The sequence below is a fragment of the Odocoileus virginianus genome, chromosome 5 (assembly GCF_023699985.2).
Source record: "Odocoileus virginianus isolate 20LAN1187 ecotype Illinois chromosome 5, Ovbor_1.2, whole genome shotgun sequence".
Classification (NCBI taxonomy): Eukaryota; Metazoa; Chordata; class Mammalia; order Artiodactyla; family Cervidae; genus Odocoileus; species Odocoileus virginianus.
This window is the reverse complement of record NC_069678.1, coordinates 78,734,506-78,755,499: the sequence shown is the minus strand read 5'-3', so window position 1 is coordinate 78,755,499 and position 20,994 is coordinate 78,734,506. Positions and strand designations below refer to the sequence as shown.

At 40.2% G+C, this 20,994-nt stretch overlaps 1 protein-coding gene across 1 annotated transcript in view; it reads right to left on the bottom strand.

Moving 5' to 3' along the window:
- LOC110122254 (putative selection and upkeep of intraepithelial T-cells protein 1 homolog) overlaps positions 1-20,229 on the bottom strand; it is a 32,362-nt gene extending 12,133 nt beyond the window's left edge. The window contains exons 1-4 of the mRNA XM_020869688.2: positions 20,036-20,229; positions 16,980-17,060; positions 4,786-5,133; positions 1,066-1,344 (exon numbers count right to left, since the gene is read on the bottom strand). Coding sequence (XP_020725347.2) covers positions 1,066-1,344; positions 4,786-5,133; positions 16,980-17,055 — 703 coding nt within the window. The 5' untranslated portion in view covers positions 17,056-17,060; positions 20,036-20,229. The remainder of the gene's footprint in view (positions 1-1,065; positions 1,345-4,785; positions 5,134-16,979; positions 17,061-20,035) is intronic.
- Between the last annotated feature and the right edge of the window lie 765 nt (positions 20,230-20,994).

Below are 20,994 nucleotides of genomic sequence, written 5' to 3'. Positions count from 1 at the left end.
ATTTCATGTTTTAAATGGGTCCTGATATCCATATGATGAGAATATACTATTGTGGACAGGAGAAGAAGTAAGGAGAACTTTATAGATGCTATTGCCAGTATTCAGACCATGGACAATAGTGTTTTTTATTTGGACAGGTGGTAAGAAGTGGTGAGACTCTGGGTATATTTTATAAGTAAAACTAGTATTATCTCTTGACACATGTGATATAGAATATAAGAGAAAAATGGGAGTTAAGGATGACTTCAAGGATTTTTTTCTAAGAAACTAAAAATATGGAGTGTGACTGGAAAGGCAGTAAATCACACAAGTTAACAGGTAATTAAGAGTTTAATTATAGATCTGTTTCATTCGCAATATTTACTAGATGTCAGTACTGAAATGTTGAATTTAAAGATGAGACTAGGGTTTGGGAGAGAGGTCTGGATAAAATATATCATTTGAGGAGTTGTTATGATTTCGTGTTAAACCATGAGATGGAATTAAGTCACACTAGAGAAAAGTGAAAGCCGCTCAGTCATGTCCGACTCTTTGCGAACCCATCTTCTATACAGTCCATGGAATTCTCCAGGCCAGAATACTGGAGTGGGTAGCCTTTCCCTTCTCCAGGAGATCTTCCCAACCCAGGGATTGGACCCAGATCTCCTGCATTGCAGGTGGATTATTTACCAGCTGAGCCACAAGGGAAGCCCAAGAATATTGGAGTGGGTAGCCTATCCTTTCTCCAGCAGATCTTCCTGACCCAGGAATTGAACTGGTGTCTCCTGTATTGCAGGTGGGTTCTTTACCAACTAAGCTGTCAGGGAAGCCCACAGTAGATAAAAATTTAAAAAAAAAAAAAGGCTCAAAGACTATGCCTTGGGAAACTTGTATTATCAAGAAGTCAGAGTTAAAAAGATGAAGTAGCAGAAGAGAATAAGGAAGAAAATAAGCAAGTAGGTGAACAAAGCCCAGAGAATATAGTATCCTAAAAAACCAAGTGAAGAGAGTATATTTATTTTTCTTGTTAGTTTATAAATTTGATGACAATGGCCATCACCTGAAGAACAAACACACAGATCTCACTTGATAGGACAATGCTTGTCTTCTCCTCTTGACCAGTTACAGGGTTTCGAAGGTAGCAGGTGATATTCCCATGGGTGCTCTGTATTAGAAGGGTCATCTTCATGTTGAACAATTTGTCTGTATCCTGTGAATGGGATTTTGAGGAAGGTGGGATGATATTTTCTCTGCTGTCTCTCCATTCCATTTGAGGCTGTGGGAACCAACCTCCTGAATTGCACTCCACTAAAAGACCTTTGGTATTAGGAGGATGCACCAGAATCTGTGTTTCTAGGCTTGTAGCTGTTGGAAAGAAAAGGGAAAACAAGATTCAGGTGATGGGTTGGGGAAATACGAGAGAGTAGGAAAAGCCTCTTTCCACTTTAAATCTTATGCCTGTAGATATACTGACTGCTAAGCACTGTAAGGTTCTGATTGTTTCTACGAGCTAATCAAAAGGGAAACAAGCTAAGCCAGACTGAAGGGTTGTACTATACAAACTAACACCCCAGTCCTAAAAAAATCAGGACAGTATATTTGTTTGATCTATTCATTTAGTCAGTCAAAAATATTTATTGATAATTTTCTAAACCTAGGAGACTGAGTTAGGTCATGGATGAACAAAAACAATCAAGATCTCAGTCCTCATAGAATTTATAGTGTAAAATTTTTCTTATATTTTCATCATTAGTCTCATATGCACTACAGTAGTTTATTATTAAATAGTAAATAGCATAAAGTCTACTTTGCAGCTATAATTGAAACTTTAATTTATGTGCTCTTTGCATAAAATAGGTCACATACTACTATTGGGTTGGCCGAAAAGTTGATTTGGCCAACCAGAACAGACTTTTTGGCTAACCCAATATTATCAAAATAAATTTCTATGTATCAGTTTAGAGAAAATAAACAAATTTTTGAAAAATTTCAGTATGTTGCTGGGGATGTAAGACTTGCCTAAACTGTGAACAAAGAATGAGCAGAGATTTAAAAAATTACTCCATTTTACTTTATATTAAAGTTATTTTAATTTAATGTCTGTTAAAATTTCTGCAGTGATGGAAATATTCCATATATCTGTGGTCCAATCAGTAGTGTTTTGCTACAGGATACTTTAGCACCTAAAATGAAATCAATGACATTAAAGAATTAATTTTCAATTTTGTTTAATTTTTACTTTTAATTTTATTAAATAAAAATTGAAGTAGCCACATATGGCTAGTGGCTATCACATTGGATAGGTTAGTTCTAGGCAATACAGATGAGTGTCACAATAGCCAATGAAAATGTTATGTGTGAATGGGCCTTGGACACTACCCTTATGCCCTCACATTGGGGAACCCCTTCAATTAACTTCGAGTCTTCCATTTCCCCACCATTTCTGTGCTAGTCAGAAAACTTGAAGGCTGAGGCAATTTTGGAGGACATGGAAGATTGTGGATAAGGCTTTTTGAACTAGATTTAGAACTAGTTCAGTTCAGTTCAGTCGCTCAGTCGTGTCCGATTCTTCGCGATCCCATGGATCACAGCACACCAGGCCTCCCTGTTTATCACCAACTCCCGGAGTATACTCAAACTCATCTCCATTGAGTCGGTGATGCCATCCAACCATCTCATCCTCTGTCATCCCCTTCTCCTCCTGACTTCAACCTTTCCCAGCATGAGGGTCTTTTTCCAATGAGTCAACTTTTCGCATGAGGTGGCCGAAGTATTGGAGTTTCAGCTTCAACATCAGTCTGTCCAATGAACACCCAGGACTGATCTCCTTTAGGATGGACTGGTTGGATCTCCTTAGTCCAAGGGACTCTCAAGAGTCTTCTCCAACACCACAGTTCAAAAGCATCAATTCTTCTGTGCTCAGCTTTCTTTATGGTCCAAATTTCACATCCATACATGACTACTGGAAAAACCATAGCCTTGACTAGACAGACCTTTGTTGGCAAAGTAATATCTCTGCTTTTTAATATGCTATCTAGGTTGGTCATAACTTTCCTTCCAAGGAGTAAGCGTCTTTTATTTCATGGCTGCAGTCACCATCTGCAGTGATTTTGGAGCTCCCAAAAATAAAGTCCGACAGTGTTTCCACTGTTTCCCCATCTATTTCCCATGAAGTGATGGGACCGGATGCCATGATCTTAGTTTTCTGAATGTTGAGCTTTAAGTCAACTTTTTCACTCTCCTCTTTCACTTTCATCAAGAGGCTTTTTAGTTCCTCTTCACTTTCTGCCATAAGGGTGGTGTCATCTGCATATCTGAGGTTATTGATATTTCTTCTGGCAATCTTGATTCCAGCTTGTGCTTCTTCCAGCCCAGCGTTTCTCATGATATACTCTGCATATAAGTTAAATAAGCAGGGTGACAATATACAGCCTTGACGTACTCCTTTTCCTATTTGGAACCAGTCTGTCATTCCATGTACAGTTGTAACTGTTACTTCCTGACCTCCATATATATTTCTCAAGAGGCAGGTCAGATGGTCTGGTATTCCCATCTCTTTCAGAATTTTCCACAGCTTATTGTGATCCACACAGTCGAAGGCTTTGGCATAGTCAATAAAGCAGAAACAGATGTTTTTCTGGAACTCTCCTGCTTTTTGATGATCCAGAGGATATTGACAACTTGATCTCTGGTTTTTCTGCCTTTTCTAAAACCATCTTGAACATCTGGAAGTTCTTGCTAAAGCCTGGCTTGGAGAATTTTGAGCATTACTTTACTAGTGTGTGAGATAAGTGCAATTGTGCAGTAGTTTGAGCATTCTTTGGCACTGCCTTTCTTTGGGATTGGAAATGAAAACTGACCTTTTCCAGTCCTGTGGCCACTGCTGAGTTTTCCAAATTTGCTGGCATATTGCATGCAGCACTTTCACAGCATCATCTTTTAGGATTTGAAATAGCTCAACTGGAATTCCATCACCTCCACTCACTTTGTTCGTAGTGATGCTTTCTACGGCCCACTTGACTTCACATTCCAGGATGTCTGGCTCTAGGTCAGTGATCACACCATCATGATTATCTGGGTCATGAAGATCTTTTTTGTATAATTCTTCTGTGTATTCTTGCCACCTCTTCTTATATCTTCTGCTTCTGTTAGGTCCATACCATTTCTGTCCTTTATTAGAGCCCATCTTTGCATGGAATGTTCCCTTGGTAGCTCTAATTTTCTTGAAGAGATTTCTAGTCTTTCCCATTCTGTTGTTTTCCTCTATTTCTTTGTACTGATCACTGAGGAAGACTTTCTTATCTCTCCTTGCTATTCTTTGGAACTCTGCATTCAGATAGGTATATCTTTCCTTTTCTCCTTTCCTTTTCATTAGTTTGATTTAAAACTAAGTAGTCAGTAAATTGAGTCAAGGAGAAATGGGAAGAAGAATGATCATTAAAAAGACAATTATAAAGAGTTAGGTCACTTCTAGAGTCAGGTTTTACCAAAGTGTTGCCAAAAATAATTGGAAAAAATAGCAATAAATCCTTAAAAGGATTCTGTTGATACTTTACAGATCTAACAGTGTATATAGACATGGGAAAATAGGCAGTTCTTGCTGATAAAGGTAATGTGTGCACAGACAAAGTTTGCATTCTTAATCCTCCACGTTTCCCCATTTAAAGACTAAATATATGAATCTGAACTTGCTAACTAAACCCTGACTATGAAATGGTTAGAAACATTGAGAATATTCTTAATACTCAGCCTCAGATGGACTGAGAATCATGAATGCATAGAAGTGTCAGAGGGATCCATCCTTACCTGTGACCTTTACCTCTGTGATGGCCTCCTCATAGAAATCACCATCTTTGAAGAAACAGTGGTACGTCCCATCATCATCAGCATTCACCCTAAAGATTCTGAGGGTCACCTTACCCTCTCCAATGGCGTCTGTGAGGAGCTCTGTCCGCTCCACATAATTAGAGATGGTTTCTCCATACAAGTTTTTACCATCCTTGTACAGGTGAACAGGTTTTTTGTAGTGGTTCCGGAACCAGCGTATCTCCATGTGTTCTGCACTCTGTGGTGGGGACAGCTGGCAACTGAGCTCCATTTTCCCACCCAGTGGAGCCAAGATTGGCTCCTCTATGCCATTCACTGTGAACTTCTCTGGGAAGGGAGATAGTAACCAAAAGGTGAGATATGAGCCAGGACACACCATGTACTTGATTCATATATGTACCTGCTGAGTTCCTAGCTTTCTAGGTATCAATGGGCTTTTAACATTCTCTCTAAATACCACCTATAGGACCACCCTACTTTTTTTTAGTATCTTTCTCAGTTCAGTTCAGTCACTCAGTCGTGTCCAACTCTTTGCGACCCCATGAGTCGCAGCACACCAGGCCTCCCTGTCCATCACCAACTCCCAGAGATCACACAAACTCATGTGCATTGAGTCAGTGATGCCATCCGGCCATCTCATCCTCTGTCATCCCCTTCTCCTCCTGCCCCCAATCCCTCGAGGCATCAGGGTCTTTTCCAATGTGTCAGCTCTTCACATGAGATGGCCAAAGTATTGGAGTTTCAGCCGAAGCATCAGTCCTTCCAGTGAATGCCCAGGACTGGTCTCCTTTAGGATGGACTGGTTGGATCTCCTTGAAGTCCAAGGGACTCTCAAAAGTCTTCTCCAACACCACAGTTCATCGGTGCTCAGCTTTCTTCACAGTCCAACTCTCACATCCATACATGACCACTGGAAAAACCATAGCCTTGACTAGATGGACCTTTGTTGGCAAAGTAATATCTCTGCTTTTTAATAAGCTATCTAGGTTAGTCATAACTTTCCTTCCAAGGAGTAAGTGTCTTTTAATTTCATGGCTGCAGTCACAATCTGCAGTGATTTTGGAGCCCAAAAATATAAAGTCTGACACTGTTTCCACTGTTTCCCCATCTATTTCCCATGAAGTGATGGGACCGGATGCCATGATCTTAGTTTTCTGAATGTTGAGCATTAAGTCAACTTTTTCACTCTCCTCTTTCACTTTCATCAAGAGGCTTTTTAGTTCCTCTTCACTTTCTGCCATAAGGGTGGTGTCATCTGCATATCTGAGGTTGTTGATATTTCTCCTGGCAATCTTGATTCCAGCTTGTGCTTCTTCCAGCCCAGCGTTTCTCATGATGTACTCTGCATAGAAGTTAAATAAGCAGGGTGACAATATACAGCCTTGACGTACTCCTTTTCCTATTTGGAACCAGTCTGTTGTTCCATGTCCAGTTCTAACTGTCACTTCCTGACCTGCATACAGATCTCTCAAGAGGCATGTCAGATGGTCTGGTATTCCCATCTCTTTAAGGATTTTCCACAGTTTATTGTTGTCCACACAGTCACAGGATTTGGCATAGTCAATAAAGCATAAATAGATGTTTTTCCGGAACTTTCTTGCTTTTCGATGATCCAGTGGATGTTGGCAATTTGATCTCTGGTTCCTCTGCCTTTTCTAAAACCAGCTTGAACATCTGGAAGTTCACAGTTCACGTATTGCTGAAGCCTGGCTTGGAGAGTTTTGAGCATTACTTTACTAGCATGTGAGATGAGTGCAATTGTGCAGTAGTTTGAGCATTCTTTGGCATTGCCTTTCTTTGGGATTGGAATGAAAACTGACCTTTTCCAGTCCTGTGGCCACTGCTGAGTTTTCCAAATTTGCTGGCATATTGCATGCAGCACTTTTACAGCATCATCTTTTAGGATTTGAAATAGCTCAACTGGAATTCCATCACCTCCACTCACTTTGTTCATGGTGATGCTTTCTACGGCCCACTTGACTTCACATTCCAGGATGTCTGGCTCTAGGTCAGTGATCACACCATCATGATTATCTGGGTCATGAAGATCTTTTTCGTATAATTCTTCTGTATATTCTTGCCACCTCTTCTTATATCTTCTGCTTCTGTTAGGTCCATACCATTTCTGTCCTTTATTAGAGCCCATCTTTGCATGGAATATTCCCTTGGTAGCTCTAATTTTCTTGAAGAGATTTCTAGTCTTTCCCATTCTGTTGTTTCCCTCTATTTCTTTGCATTGATCGCTGAGGAAGGCTTTCTTGTCTTTCCTTGCTATTCTTTGAAACTCTGCATTCAAATGGGAATATCTTTCCTTTTCTCCTTTGCTTTTCACTTCTCTTCTTTTCACAGCTATTTGTAAGGCCTCCTCAGACAGCTGTTTTGCTTTTTTGCATTTCTTTTCCATGGGAATGGTCTTGATTCCTGTCTCCTGTACATTGTCACAAACCTCTGTCCATAGTTCATCAGGCACTCTGTCTATTGGATCTAGTCCCTTAAATCTATTTCTCACTTCCACTGTATAGTCATAAGGGATTTGATTTAGGTCATACCTGAATGGTCTAGTGGTTTTCCCTACTTTCTTCAATTTGAGTCTGAATTTGGCAATAAGGAGTTCATGATCTGAGCCACAGTCAGCTCCTGGTCTTGTTTTTGCTTCTCCATCTTTGGCTGCAAAGAATATAATCAATCTGATTTCTGTGTTGACCATCTGGTGATGTCCATGTGTAGTCTTCTCTAGTATCTTTCTAGATACTCCCAAATTTTCCCTTTGAATAGGATCAAGACATAAATTTCAAGAAAATAGAGAAGCAGAGACCAGCTAAAAGTCCACCAGGCTAGGTACTTAATAAAGGAGAGAGTATTAATACTCTGTCCTTAATAATGATACAGTGTTGAGAAGAGTTCCCTTTGCTATACAGCAGGTCCTTAACTATTTATCCATTTCACACATGTGGTGGTGGTTTAGTCACTAGTCATGTCAGACTATTGTGACTCCATGGACTGTAGCCTCTGTCCACGGGATTTCTGAAGCAAGAATACTGGAATGGGTTGCCATTTCCTTCTGCAGGGGATCTTTCTGGCACAGAAACTGAACCTGCTCCTGAATTGCGGTGGATTCTTCACCACCTGAGCCAGCACAGAAGCCCCTGTTTCAGATACAGTGTTGTGCATATGTCCATCCCAATCTTCCAGTTCACCCCCCACATCCTTTCCTCCCTGATAGCCATAAGCTTGTTTCCTCATCTGGGACTGTTCTGTAAATATGTTTTAGATTTAAAAATAAGTTTTACTATTTTTTTAGAGTCCACATATAAGCAACATCATCTGATAGTTTTCTTTCTGTCTGACTTAACTTCACTCAGTGCAACAATCTCCAGGTCCATTTATGTTGCTACAAATGGCATTATTTCAACTTTTATGGCTGAGTAATATTCCCTTGCATATACATACCATATCTTCTTTATCCGTTCATTTGTCAATGGCTCTTTAGTTTGCTTCCATGTCGTGACTATTGTAAATAGTGCTACAATGAAAACTGGTGAATGTATCTTTTTGAATTATGGTTTTCTCTGGATATATATCCAGAAGTGGGATTGCTAGAACATATGTTAGTTCTATCCATTCAGGAAGCTTTCATAAGCCTCTTATCTTTCTCTGTCAGAGGGCAAACAGACTGAAAACCACAGTCACAGAAAACTAACCAATCTGATCACATGGACCACAGCCTTGTCTAGCTCAATGAAACTATGATCCATGCCGTGTAGGGCCACCCAAGATGGATGGGTCATGGTGGAGAGTTCTGACAAAATGTGGTCCACTGGAGAAGGGAATGGCAAACCACTTCAATATTCTTGCCTTGAGAACCCCATGAGCAGTATGAAAAGACAAAAAGATAGGACACTGAAAGGTAAACTCCCTATCTTTAGGTCAGTAGGTGCCCAATATACTACTGGAGATCAGTGGAGAAATAACTCCAGAAAGAATGGAGAGAAGGAGCCAAAGCAAAAACAACATCCAGTTGTGGATGTGACTGGTGATGGAAGTAAAGTCCTACGCTGTAAAGAGCAATATTGTATAAGAACCTGGAATGTTAGGTCCATGAATCAAGGCAAATTAGACGTGGTCAAACAGGAGATGGCAAGAATGAACATCAACATTTTAGGAATCAGTGAACTAAAATGGACTGGAATGGATGAATTTAACTCAGATGACCATTATATATACTACTATGTGCAAGAATCCCTTAGAAGAAATGGAGTAGACATCATAGTCAAGAAAAGAGCCTGAAATGCAGTACTTGGAAGCAATCTCAAAAACAACAGAATGATTTCTGTTCATTTCCAAGGAAAACTATTCAATATCACAGTAATCCGTGTCTATGCCTCAACCAGTAATGCTGAAGAAGCTGAAGTTGAATGGTTCTATGAAAATCTACAAGATCTTCTAGAACTAACACCTAAAAAAGAGGTCCTTTTCATTATAGAGGACTGGAATACAAAAGCAGGAAGTCAAGAAACACCTGGAGTAACAGGCAAATTTGGCCTTGGAGTACAGAATGAAGCAAGGCAAAGGCTAACAGAGTTTTGCCAAGAGAACACACTGATCATAGCAAACACCCTTTTCCAACAACACAAGAGAAGACTCTACACATGGTCATTACCAGATGGTCAACACCGAAATCAGATTGATTATATCCTTTGCAGCCAAAGGAGAAGCTCTATACAGTCAGCAAAAACAAGACCAGGAGCTGATTGTGGCTCAGATTATGAACTCCTCATTGCCAAATACAGACTTAAATTGAAGAAAGTAGGGGAAACCACTAGACCATTCAGGTATGACTGAAATCAAATCCCTTACGATTATACAGTGGAAGTGAGAAACATATTCAAGGCACTAGATCTGAAAGACAGAGTGCCTGATGAACTATGGATGGAGGTACATGACATTGTAAGGAGACAGGGATCCAGACCATCCCCAAGAAAAAGAAATGCAAAAAAGCAAAATGGCTGTCTGAAGAGGCCTTACAAACAGTTGTGAAAAGAAGAGAAGCAAAAAGCAAAGGAGGAAAGGAAACATATACCCATTTGAATGCAGAGTTCCAAAGAATAGCAAGGAGAGATAAGACAGCCTTCCTCAGTTATCAGTACAAAGAAATAGAGGAAAGCAATAGAATGGGAAAGACTAGAGATCTCTTCAAGAAAATCAGAGATACCAACAGAACATTTCATGCAAAGATGGGTTCAATAAAGGACAGAAATGGTATGGACCTAACAGAAGCAGAATATATTAAGAAGAGGTGGCAAGAATACACAGAAGAACTATACAAAAAAGATCTTCATGACCAAGATAATCACAGTGGTATGATCACTCACCTAGAGCCAGACATCTGAAATGAGAAGTCAAGTGGACTTTAGGAAGCATCACTACGAACAAAGCTAGTGGAGGTGATGGAATTTCAATACACTACAGTTCAGTTCAGTTGTTCAGTTGTGTCTGACTCTTTGTGACCCCATGAACTGCAGAACACCAGGCCTCCCTGTCCATCACCAACTCCCAGAGTTTACCCAAACTCACGTTTATTGAGTTGGTTATACCATCCAACCATCTCATCCTCTGTCATTCCCTTCTCCTCCTGCCCTCAATCTTTCCCAGCATCAGGGTCTTTTCAAATGAGTCAGCTCTTCTCATCAGGGAGCCGAAAGTACTGGAGTTTCAGCTTCAACATCAGTCCTTCCAACGAATATTCAGGACTGATCTCCTTTAGGATGGACTGGTTGAATCTCCTTGCAGTCCGAGGGACTCTCAAGAGTCTTCTCCAACACCACAGTTCAAAAGCTTCAATTCTTCTGTGCTCAGCTTTCTTTTTAGTCCAACTCTCACATCCACACATGACCACTGGAAAAACCATAGCCTTGACTAGACAGACCTTTGTTGACAAAGTAATGTCTCTGCTTTTTAATATGCTGTCTAAGTTGGTCATAACTTCCCTTCCAAGGAGTCATTTCAAATCCTAAAGATGATGCTGCACTCAATATGCCAGCAAATTTGGAAAACTCAGCAGTGGTCACAGGACTGGAAAAGGTCAGTTTTCATTCCAATCCCAAAGAAAGGCAATGCCAAAGAATGTTCAAACTACCACACAATTGCACTCATCTCACATGTTACCAAAGTAATGCTCAAAATACTCCAAGACAGGCTTCAACAGTACATGAACTGTGAACTTCCAGATGTTCAAGCTGGTTTTAGAAAAGGCAGAAAAACCAGAGATCAAAGTGCTAACATCCGTTGGATCATTGAAAAAGCAAGAGAGTTCCAGAAAAACATCTATTTCTGCTTTATTGACTATGCCAAAGCCTTTGACTATGCGGATCACAATAAACTGTGGAAAATTCTGAAAGAGATGGGAATACCAGACTACCTGACATGCCTCTTGAGAAATCTGTATACAGGTCAGGAAGCAACAGTTAGAACCAGACATGGAACAACAGACTGTTTCCAAATAAGGGAAGGAGTACATCAAGGCTTATATTGTCACACTGCTTGTTTAACTTATATGCAGAGTACATCATGAGAAACACTGGGCTGGATGAAGCACAACCTGGAATCAAGATTGCTAGGAGAAATATCAATAACTTCAGATATGCAGATGACACCAACCTTATGGCAGAAAGTGAAGAAAAACTAAAGAGCCTCTTGATGAAAGGAAGGAGGAGACTGAAAAAGTTGACTTAAAGCTCAACATTTAGAAAACTAAGATCATGGCATCTGGTCCCATCACTTCATGCCAAATAGATGGGGAAACAGTTGAAACAGTGACAGGCTTTATTTCTTTGGACTCCAAAATCACTGCAGATGGTGACTGCAGCCATGAAATTAAAAGACACTTACTCCTTGGAAGGAAAGTTATGACCAATCTAGAGAGCATATTAAAAAGCAGAGACATTACTTTGTTAACAAAGGTCTGTCTAGTCAAAGCTATGGTTTTTCCAGTAGTCATGTATGGATGTGAGAGTTGGACTATAAAGAGAGCTGAGCACCAAAGAATTCATGCTTTTGAACTGTGGTGTTGGAGAAGACTCTGAGAGTCCCTTGGACGGCAAGGAGATCCAACCAGTCCATCCTAAAGGAGATCAGTCCTGAATATTCGTGGAAGGACAGATGCTGAACCTGAAACTCCAAAACTTTGGCCACCTGATGTGAAGAACTGACTCATTTGAAAAGACCCTGATGCTGAGAAGGATTGAAGGCGGGAGGAGAAGGGAATGACAGAGGGTGAGATGGTTGGATGGCATCATTGACTCAATGGACATGAGCTTGAGTAAACTCCAGAAGTTGGTGATGGACAGGGAGGCCTGGCATGCTACAGTCCACGGAGTTGCAAAGAATCGGACATGACTGAGCAACTGAACTGAACTGAACTGAAACAAACATATGAAAGAAGCTTAATATCATGTATCATTAGTCACTGTAAATTAAAGTAATCAAATACTACCAAAAACCTATTAAAATGGCTGAAATTCAAACACTGACAACATCAAATGCTGACAAAGATGTGGAGCAAAAGAAACTCTCACTCATTGTTGGTAGGAATGCAAAATGGTATAGCCACTTAACAGAAGAGTTTGGCAATTCCATACAAAGCTCAATATGTAATCACTATATGTTTTGGCTATCACCCTTCTAGGTATGCAACCCAAATTGGTTGAAAACTACATCCACACAAAAACTTTCACATCAATGTTCCTAGCATTTTTATTTATCAGTTTAATTCAGTTCAGTCACTCAGTTGTTGCCCTCAAATTAGAAGCAAACAATATAACCTTCAATAAGTGAATGAATAAACAAACTCTGGTACATCCAGACAATGTAATATTATTCAGTGGTAAAAGAACTGAGCCATCAAATCATGAATATACATGGAGGAAACTTAAATGCATATTGCTAAGTAAGGAGGTCATTATGAAATGCTATGTATGTATTGTATGATCCCAGCTACACGACATTCTGGAAAAAAGCAAAACTATGGGAACAGTGAAAACAGCAGTGGCTACTAGAACTTCAGCAGGAGGGATTGATGAACACAGTGAACGTAGGATATTTTTAATATGGGGTAAAATGGTTCTGTGAGATACTGTAATGGTAGACACGTGGCATTATGCATGTATTAATACAGCACATTTGAGGATTTAAGAGCTGAGCAATGAGAAAGATACAACCACAAGGTGGCAGTAGCACCTGTATTTGAGAAGCAGTTTGACAGACACATGGGGACAGTCCCCACAGTATGCGACCATTTAGAGGCAGAGGGAGCAGCGTGCAAAAAGGGGAGAAGGGCAAGGGAACTCACAGCTGAAAGACGAGTTAGGGAGAAGTTTTGTGCGTCTAGAAATGTCACTCCACAGCACAGTGAGAAGTCAAAGGCTCTGTAGGACAGCAGTGGCTTGGGGTCTCTCTAGCTACAGGGCTTATCTTACCTATGGCTAGCAGATGCTGGCTGCAATTCCAAGAGACATACAAAGCAGAGAGGCATTACATAGTTAAAAGTATGCTCATGTTTTATATATTTAAAACAAATGTGTCACAATTTGAGTTTGACACTGGCAAGCTTTCGAGTGAGAGGGTCTCAGGCTTAAAGAAGTAAGCAATGGAGGACCAGTATGCAGAGGCCACTTTCCTTCATTTATATAATAATTTGTTAAAACCCAGAGAATTTTATAATACCAAGTGCAAGCCTTAATGTGAACTTGATTTAATAGTACATTTACTACAATTGATGAACCAATTGGTTCATTTTCATCAATTGTAGTAAATGTATTGATACTTCACTATAGAAGATGTTCGTAGTATGGGAAACTTTGGAGGGGCAGGGAGAGGAAGGGAGAATGGGGTTTTATGGAAACGCTATGAAATTTCTTTTTAACACATATTTATCGATTTATTTGGCTGTGCCAGGTCTTAGTTGCAGCATGCATGCTCTTAGTTGCAGCATGCACACTCTTAGTTGCAGCATATGGGTTCTAGTTCCCTGAGCAGGGATCAAACCTGGGTCTCCTTCCTTGGGAGCATGGAGTCCTAGCCACTGGGCCACCAGGAAAGTCCCTCTGTGTGGTTTCTACACAATTTGTCTGTAAAGATAAAACTGCTTTAGAAAAGAAAGTAGTAAAATGGAAAAAGTCAATGAGGATAACAAGTAGGACAAGATAAAGGGGGACTTTGGAAACATCATAATTTACAAAATAAAATAAAAATCCAAAGCAAAAACCTCCCTGCATATTCAAAATATAATTAATAAGTCAATAGAAAATTATAAACTGGTAAGAAATAAGTGGGGTAGGTATAACAGGTTAAAAAATCCCAATATTTAAGCATTCTTAAACAGCAGTGAGGGAAAACCAACAGTACAAAGAAGATGTGGAGTAAAGACCTATGCAGGTGGTTCAGAGAAAATGAAATACAATTTTTGTTTGAAAGATATTAAGTCTCACTCATTAACAAAAAGGTAAAATACAATCTCTATGAGAATTTATTTTTTATCTGTAAGTTTGGAAAAGATAAAAAAACTCTGGTACCTGTAATATCTGTAATAGTGATATTACCTGTTGGTGGAAATGTAGATTAGTAATGATTTCAGAATGGCATATTCAATACCATAATTAAAAAAACACATAACCTTTGACCAGCAGGTCTATTCACTGGAATATTTGCTACCTTTGTACTCACAGGTATGCTAAAAAATATATGTTTAAAGACATTGGTAGCAGCACTATTTTATCAGCAAAGGCTGGATCCCACCTAAATGTGGATCACTTAGATTTCTGTCAGTTAATAAGCAGCTTTTGCTAGAAATGTTTAGATCTTATACTCCATTTGATGTCTCAGGTTTTCTATTGTTGTTGTTGTTTAGTCAGTTGTGTCCAACTCTATGTGATTCCACTGACTACAGTGGGCCAGGCCTCCCTGTCCCTCACCATCTCCCGGAGTTTGCCCAAGTTCATGCTCATTGCATTGGTGATGCTGTCCAGTCATCTCATCCTCTGACACCCTCTTCTCCTTCTGCCCTCAATCTTTTCCAGCATCAGGGACTTTTCCAGTGAGTTCACATTGGATAACCAAAATTCTGGAGCTTCAGCTTCAGCATCAGTCTTTCCAGTGAATATTCAGGGCTGATTTCCATTATGATTGGCTGGTTTGATCTCCTTGATGTCCAAGGGACTTTCAGAAGTCTCAGCATCACAGTTCAAAGGCATCAATTCTTTGGCATTTTGCCAAAGACTAGATAGGCTTTCTATTATCTATCTCTAAATATATTAAGATGATGCTGTGAAAGTGCTGCACTCAACATGTCAGCAAATTTGGAAAACTCAGCAGTGGCCACAGGACTGGAAAAGGTCAGTTTTCATTCCAATCCCAAAGAAAGGCAATGCCAAAGAATGCTCAAACTACTGCACAGTTGTACTCATCTCACAAGCTAGTAAAATAATGCTCAAAATTCTCCAAGCCAGGCTTCAGTAATATGTGAACTGTGAACTTCCAGATGTTCTAGCTGGTTTTAGAAAAGGCAGAGGAACCAGAGATCAAATTGCCAACATCCGCTGGATCATAGAAAAAACAAGAAAATCCCAGAAAAACATCTATTTCTGCTTTATTGACTATACCAAAGCCTTTGACTGTGTGGATCACAATAAACTGTGAAGAATCCTTAAAGAGATGGGAATACCAGACCATCTGACCTGTCTCTTGAAAGACCTGTATGCAGGTCAGGAAGTAACAGTTAGAACTGGACATGGAACAACAGACTGGTTCCAAATAGGAAAAGGAGTACATCAAGGCTGTATATTGTCACCCTGCTTATATAACTTATATGCAGAGTACATCATGAGAAACGCTGGGCTGGAAGAAGCACAAGCTGGAATCAAGATTGCTGGGAGAAATATCAATAACCTCAGATATGCAGATGATACCACCCTTATGGCAGAAAGTGAAGAGGAACTAAAGAGCCTTCTTGATGAAAGGAAGGAGGAGACTGAAAAAGTTGACTTAAAGCTCAACATTTAAAAAACTAAGATCATGGCATCTGGTCCCATCACTTCTTGGGAAAGAGATGGGGAAACAGTGGAAACAGTGTCAGACTTTATTTTTGGGGGGCTCCAAAATCACTGCAGATGGTGACTGCAGCCATGAAATTAAAAGACACTTACTCCTTGGAAGGAAAGTTATGACCAACCAGGATAGCATATTTAAAAGCAGAGACATTACCTTGCCAACAAAGGTCTGTCTAGTCAAGGCTATGGTTTTTCCAGTAGTCATGTATGGATGTGAGAGTTGGACTATAAAGAGAGCTGAGTGCCAAAGAATTGATGCTTTTGAGCTGTGGTGTTGGAGAAGACTCTTGAGGGTCCCTTGGACTGCAAGGAGATCCAACCAGTCCATCCTAAAGGAGATCAATCCTGGGTGTTCACTGGAAGGACTGATGCTTCGGCTGAAACTCCAATACTTTGGCCACCTGACACGGAGTTGACTCATTGGAAAAGACCCTATATGCTGGGAAGGATTGGGGGCAGGAGGAGAAGGGGGCAACAGAGGATGAGATGGCTGGATGGCATCACTGACTTGATGGACATGGGTTTGGGTGTACTCTGGGAGTTGGTGACGGACAGGGAGGCCTGGCATGCTGCGATTCATGGGTCACAAAGAGTCAGACATGACTGAGCGACTGAACTGAACTGAACTGAAGTATACTATTATTTCTGCTTTGTATATATCCCTTTACAAATGTGAATTTTCATCACCTGTCAAGTTTCCACCAACCTATCCCATCCTTATTTTGCTAATAATTCACATGGATTCTAGTATGGATCTGTGACTTAGACCACTTCCTCAAGGTATAAATAGTACTTAAATGTCTCCTAAATATGAATTTTAGTTCTCAAGGGCAAGTATTAGGTATTTATTTGTCTCTTCTCCATGGAACGTAAGGAAAATCTGGGGACATGATAAAGAAGACTTGCTGATTAGAAATATTTAGTTTTTCTAACCATAAACTGGATCTTACCATACACATCATCATAACTACATATTAAATCTAGAAACAATGGTCCCTTTTGTTTGGTTCTTGTTTTCCCTGACATACTTGATACTGGTGTGGCTCAGAAAAGTAGGAGAAAACTTCATACCTGAACTTGGTGTTATCATCTGCAGGAGGAGCATGGAAACAAAGGATCTAGAGAAAGATTGTCCTGTCATTTCCATTAAGCCTGTGATAAGAAATGAGGCCAGTTTAGAGACAGTGTTAAGAGGAGCAAGAAGTTGCAGAAATCACATATCTCTACATCTTTTTTTCTGCAGTAATGGACTGCCAAATAGTGTTGCCAGATAAATGTAAGACTCCCAGTTATATTTTAATATCAAATAAAACAGTGACAGTTTTTTAGTATACATACTTTCAGTACAACATTTGGCATCCTGTAATTTTTATTTACTAAATCTAGCAACCTTGCTCTTAAGAATGGCCATTGTAATCACCAAGTCCAGCCACTGGTTTCTTTCCCGTTAAAAGATTGCTTCCTCTCAGGTTAGATGTCATTGGTCTTCTGGTTTGTAAACTCCGTTTGGTGAACTGCTTCCCCAGGGAAAATGTGTTAGTCCCTCAGTCATGTCTGACTCTTTGTGACCTTAAGGACGACAGCCCACCAGGCTCCTCCGTCCATGGGATTTTCCAGGAAAGAATACTGGAGTGGGTAGCCATTCCCTTCTCCAGGGGATCTTCCTGACCCAGGGATCGAACTCAGGTCTCCTGAAATGCAAATGGATTCTTTACTGTCTGAGCCACCAAGGAAGCCGGGAAAGTGGCTGTCTGTTTATGGAGTAGGTCCTAGCCTCAAGGTCCCAGTGCTCTAAACATAGACACAGTCCATGACATTTAGTTACAAAGGAAAGCCTAAAGACAGATTTAGCCTGTCTGGAGTGATGAACCAAGTGGCCATTTTAGAAGGGAATATGACTTTCTTCCCTTTAGTTGGCACAGTCCCTCTGAATTTTCTGTTCCTGGAAGACTCACAGTTAGAAACTTATTTGTGGACCTATACGGCCGGTAAAAGCAATGGAAGAATGAAACGGTATTTCTCAGCCAATCACGAAAGCTTTTTGCCAGTTCTATAATGACTTGGCTTTTGACTCAGCACACAAATGTGATAGTCATCTTTTTTGCCCTCAGGGGGAAAAAAAAGGTTTGTTAAATGCTAGGGGATTATAATAAAATGAACAGTGAATGGTTATAGTAATGTGAAAATGCCATGCTATGTGCCTGATATACAGATGTCTGGAAATAGAAATGAGCCACAGAAGCCAGTAGGCTGAATTCAGAGCAATTTGGTTGGTGATCACTCAGGTTGACCCTGGGCTGTTCACCCTTTGCACTGACAGTTGGATTGCTCTGAAGGGATGAACTCCTTAGCTTGGACAATGAGAAGCCGAGGAGCGGATGGTCATGAATAAGCCCTCATGGGGTCAGGATTGGTAGAAAGATATTTGGATTTACTTTCAAGAGCCTGAGGTAGTCCTCAGTATCTTCCATGTCCCTGATTATAATATGCTGACACCCCCTGGCAACAAGAAGCTGATGCCCTAGCTTGGGTATGTGTCCTGGCAACTGATCTTTCAGTAGATAGAGCAGATTGGGTGCACAAAAAGAGTGGTCAGGTAGGATGGCACATTGCCAAAAATGAAATACAGAGACATTGTTAATGTAGTAATTTTATATCCTGTATATTCTAAATAATATCCAAGGCAACTGCCAAAGGAGTCTGGGGTATTCCAGCAGACTTTCCAACTGGTAAGAGATTGGTAAATTGACTATATTGGCTCCTGCCCTCCAGATGAGGGTTCTAAGTTTGCCCTGCTATATGTAGCAGTGTATTTGGCCTAACCCAAGCTTTCCTCTGTCCCTGTGGAAGCCAGGCTGTCACCATTAGGGCAATATGAAAACAGTACCATGCAGGATACCCTCATTGAACAGTGATCAGGGATCATGTTTCAAATGTCATGTTATGCAAGACTAGGCAAAAGTCCATAACATTGAACGGAGATTCCACCTTCCTTAAACCCCACAAGCAGTAGGGTTAGTAAAAAGAAAAAATAGAATATTAAAGCAACAGATTAAATGTCTAGCAGGTAAAATCACCTCAGCCAGGTGCACTAAAGTACTGTCTCAGGCTTTAATACATTTGAATGGTCAACCAGGAGAGCTTGTTGCTCCATACGCCAGACTGTAGATCCTTGCCAAGACAATCAATTCTTTAAATGCACACTGAATGTGCACTTAAAAATGACTAAAATGGTAAATTTTATGTTATGTAATAGTTTACTAACATAAAAAGATTTTTAAATGTTTAAACAAAAAGCAAATAGGCCAACAAAAGACTATAAATCTAACATAAATCATGTTTAACCTGCCAGGAAAGTGAATCAGATCACAGAAAAAGAGATTTTTAAGCCAGGGGGATCATAGGAAAATTTCCCATATTATAGAAGCGGTAAAATTGACCCCTGTTCTCCTAAATTTTTTTTAAGCTAAATCAAGTGTTTCTGATATATGTTCCTTACCTGTTTAGGGTGACAGAGTGAAAATATTTTTATGAAGGTTATTCGTGTTACATTTTGAAAGCCAATAATTCTACAGATATAATTTTTTAAAGTCACCATAAATATTCCACAGTGAGGTGTTTCTGTTTATATTTATTTTTCTTCATCCTAACTAGTAATATTAGAGAAGAGGAATGTTAGTTGCAAAGAGTACTGTGCAATGGGGACTGCTCACACTACTACTGTATGACTAAGAAATGGCATGCATAAGAATAATATTTTATTTGCTCCTAATCAAAACAGACTCTAGCAGTTGAGCCTGGCATTTGCTGTGGCACACACACACACACACACACACACACACACACACAATTAAGGAAAAACAGAGACAAACAAAAATACCTCACTGTGGAATATTTATGGTGATTTTTAAAAACTGAAAAAAGATTTTCCCTAGAGGTGACTGAGACTTCTCTGGTCACCCCATCCTTTGGAGCCCCCTAATCTCATAGTCTTCAAACATAGGTCTGTCAAGACTCTAGAAATGCAGGGATCAAAGACTTCCTGAAAGACACAAGGAAGAAGAAGGGATGGAAGTAGTGATAACCATCTGTGAAGAGAGGACCTTGTCCCTGAATCTTCCACTTACTTGAGCCTGGAGATCCTGAGTCAGCCCTCGTTGTCCTTAGGGAAAGAGCTCCTGCCGGGTCACCTGGGCTCCCTCAGTGTGGAGTCTGATGGGCACCTGGCAAACTACCCACCAAAGTCCCTTCTCACTGTGCCCATCCCACTCCCAGCTCCTGATGCTGTCAGCCTGATCCTGACGTTCCTTTCCAAGGGAAATTCCGAGGAGCCTGGCTACCTCCCTCTGTGGGTAGAAGTCTTTGTTCACGTTCAGCGACTGCTCCTGGCATCACTGCTAGCATTGCAAGTACTAACATGACCCGCCTCGCTCTGAAAGCAACACATGATCTGATTGAGACATTCCCAGTAATTTGTGCTGAGTAAAATGGCCATGATAAAGACATTTATTCTGAATGCCATACCTGCACCCAGAGGGGAAAGGAAGGGAGCTGTGGAAGCACAAGTAAGAGACACTAAATTCAGATTAGGCATCGAGGAAGCTTCACCGAGGTGACAAAGGTTCAGAGAAGATTCTTGAGACAAAATGGACAGTTAGCCATGTGAAGAAAAGGAGCAGAGCAGGTTTTCCAGGCTGAGGGAGCAGCAGAAATGGCAAATTCAGAACACTTGAAGTAGTTTGCTGTGGCCATAATGGGAGATATGATGTGAAATTGATGGGAAATGAACTGTAGAGAGAAACAAAAGTAAAATTATAAAGTTTGTCATTTTAAGAAATATCTATAATACATACTTAAGTGTATGTAGACACATATATATATATACTTAAATCTCATATAATATAGGAAACACAAATAGTTAGGTATTATAATACATAGCTATATACATAAATATATACATGTGTGTTTCCTTGGTGACTCAGATGGTGAAGACTCTGCCTGAAACGTGGGAGACATAGGTTCAATCCCTGGGTTGGAGAGATCCCCTGGAGAAAGAAATGGCTACCCACTCCAGTATTCTTGCCTA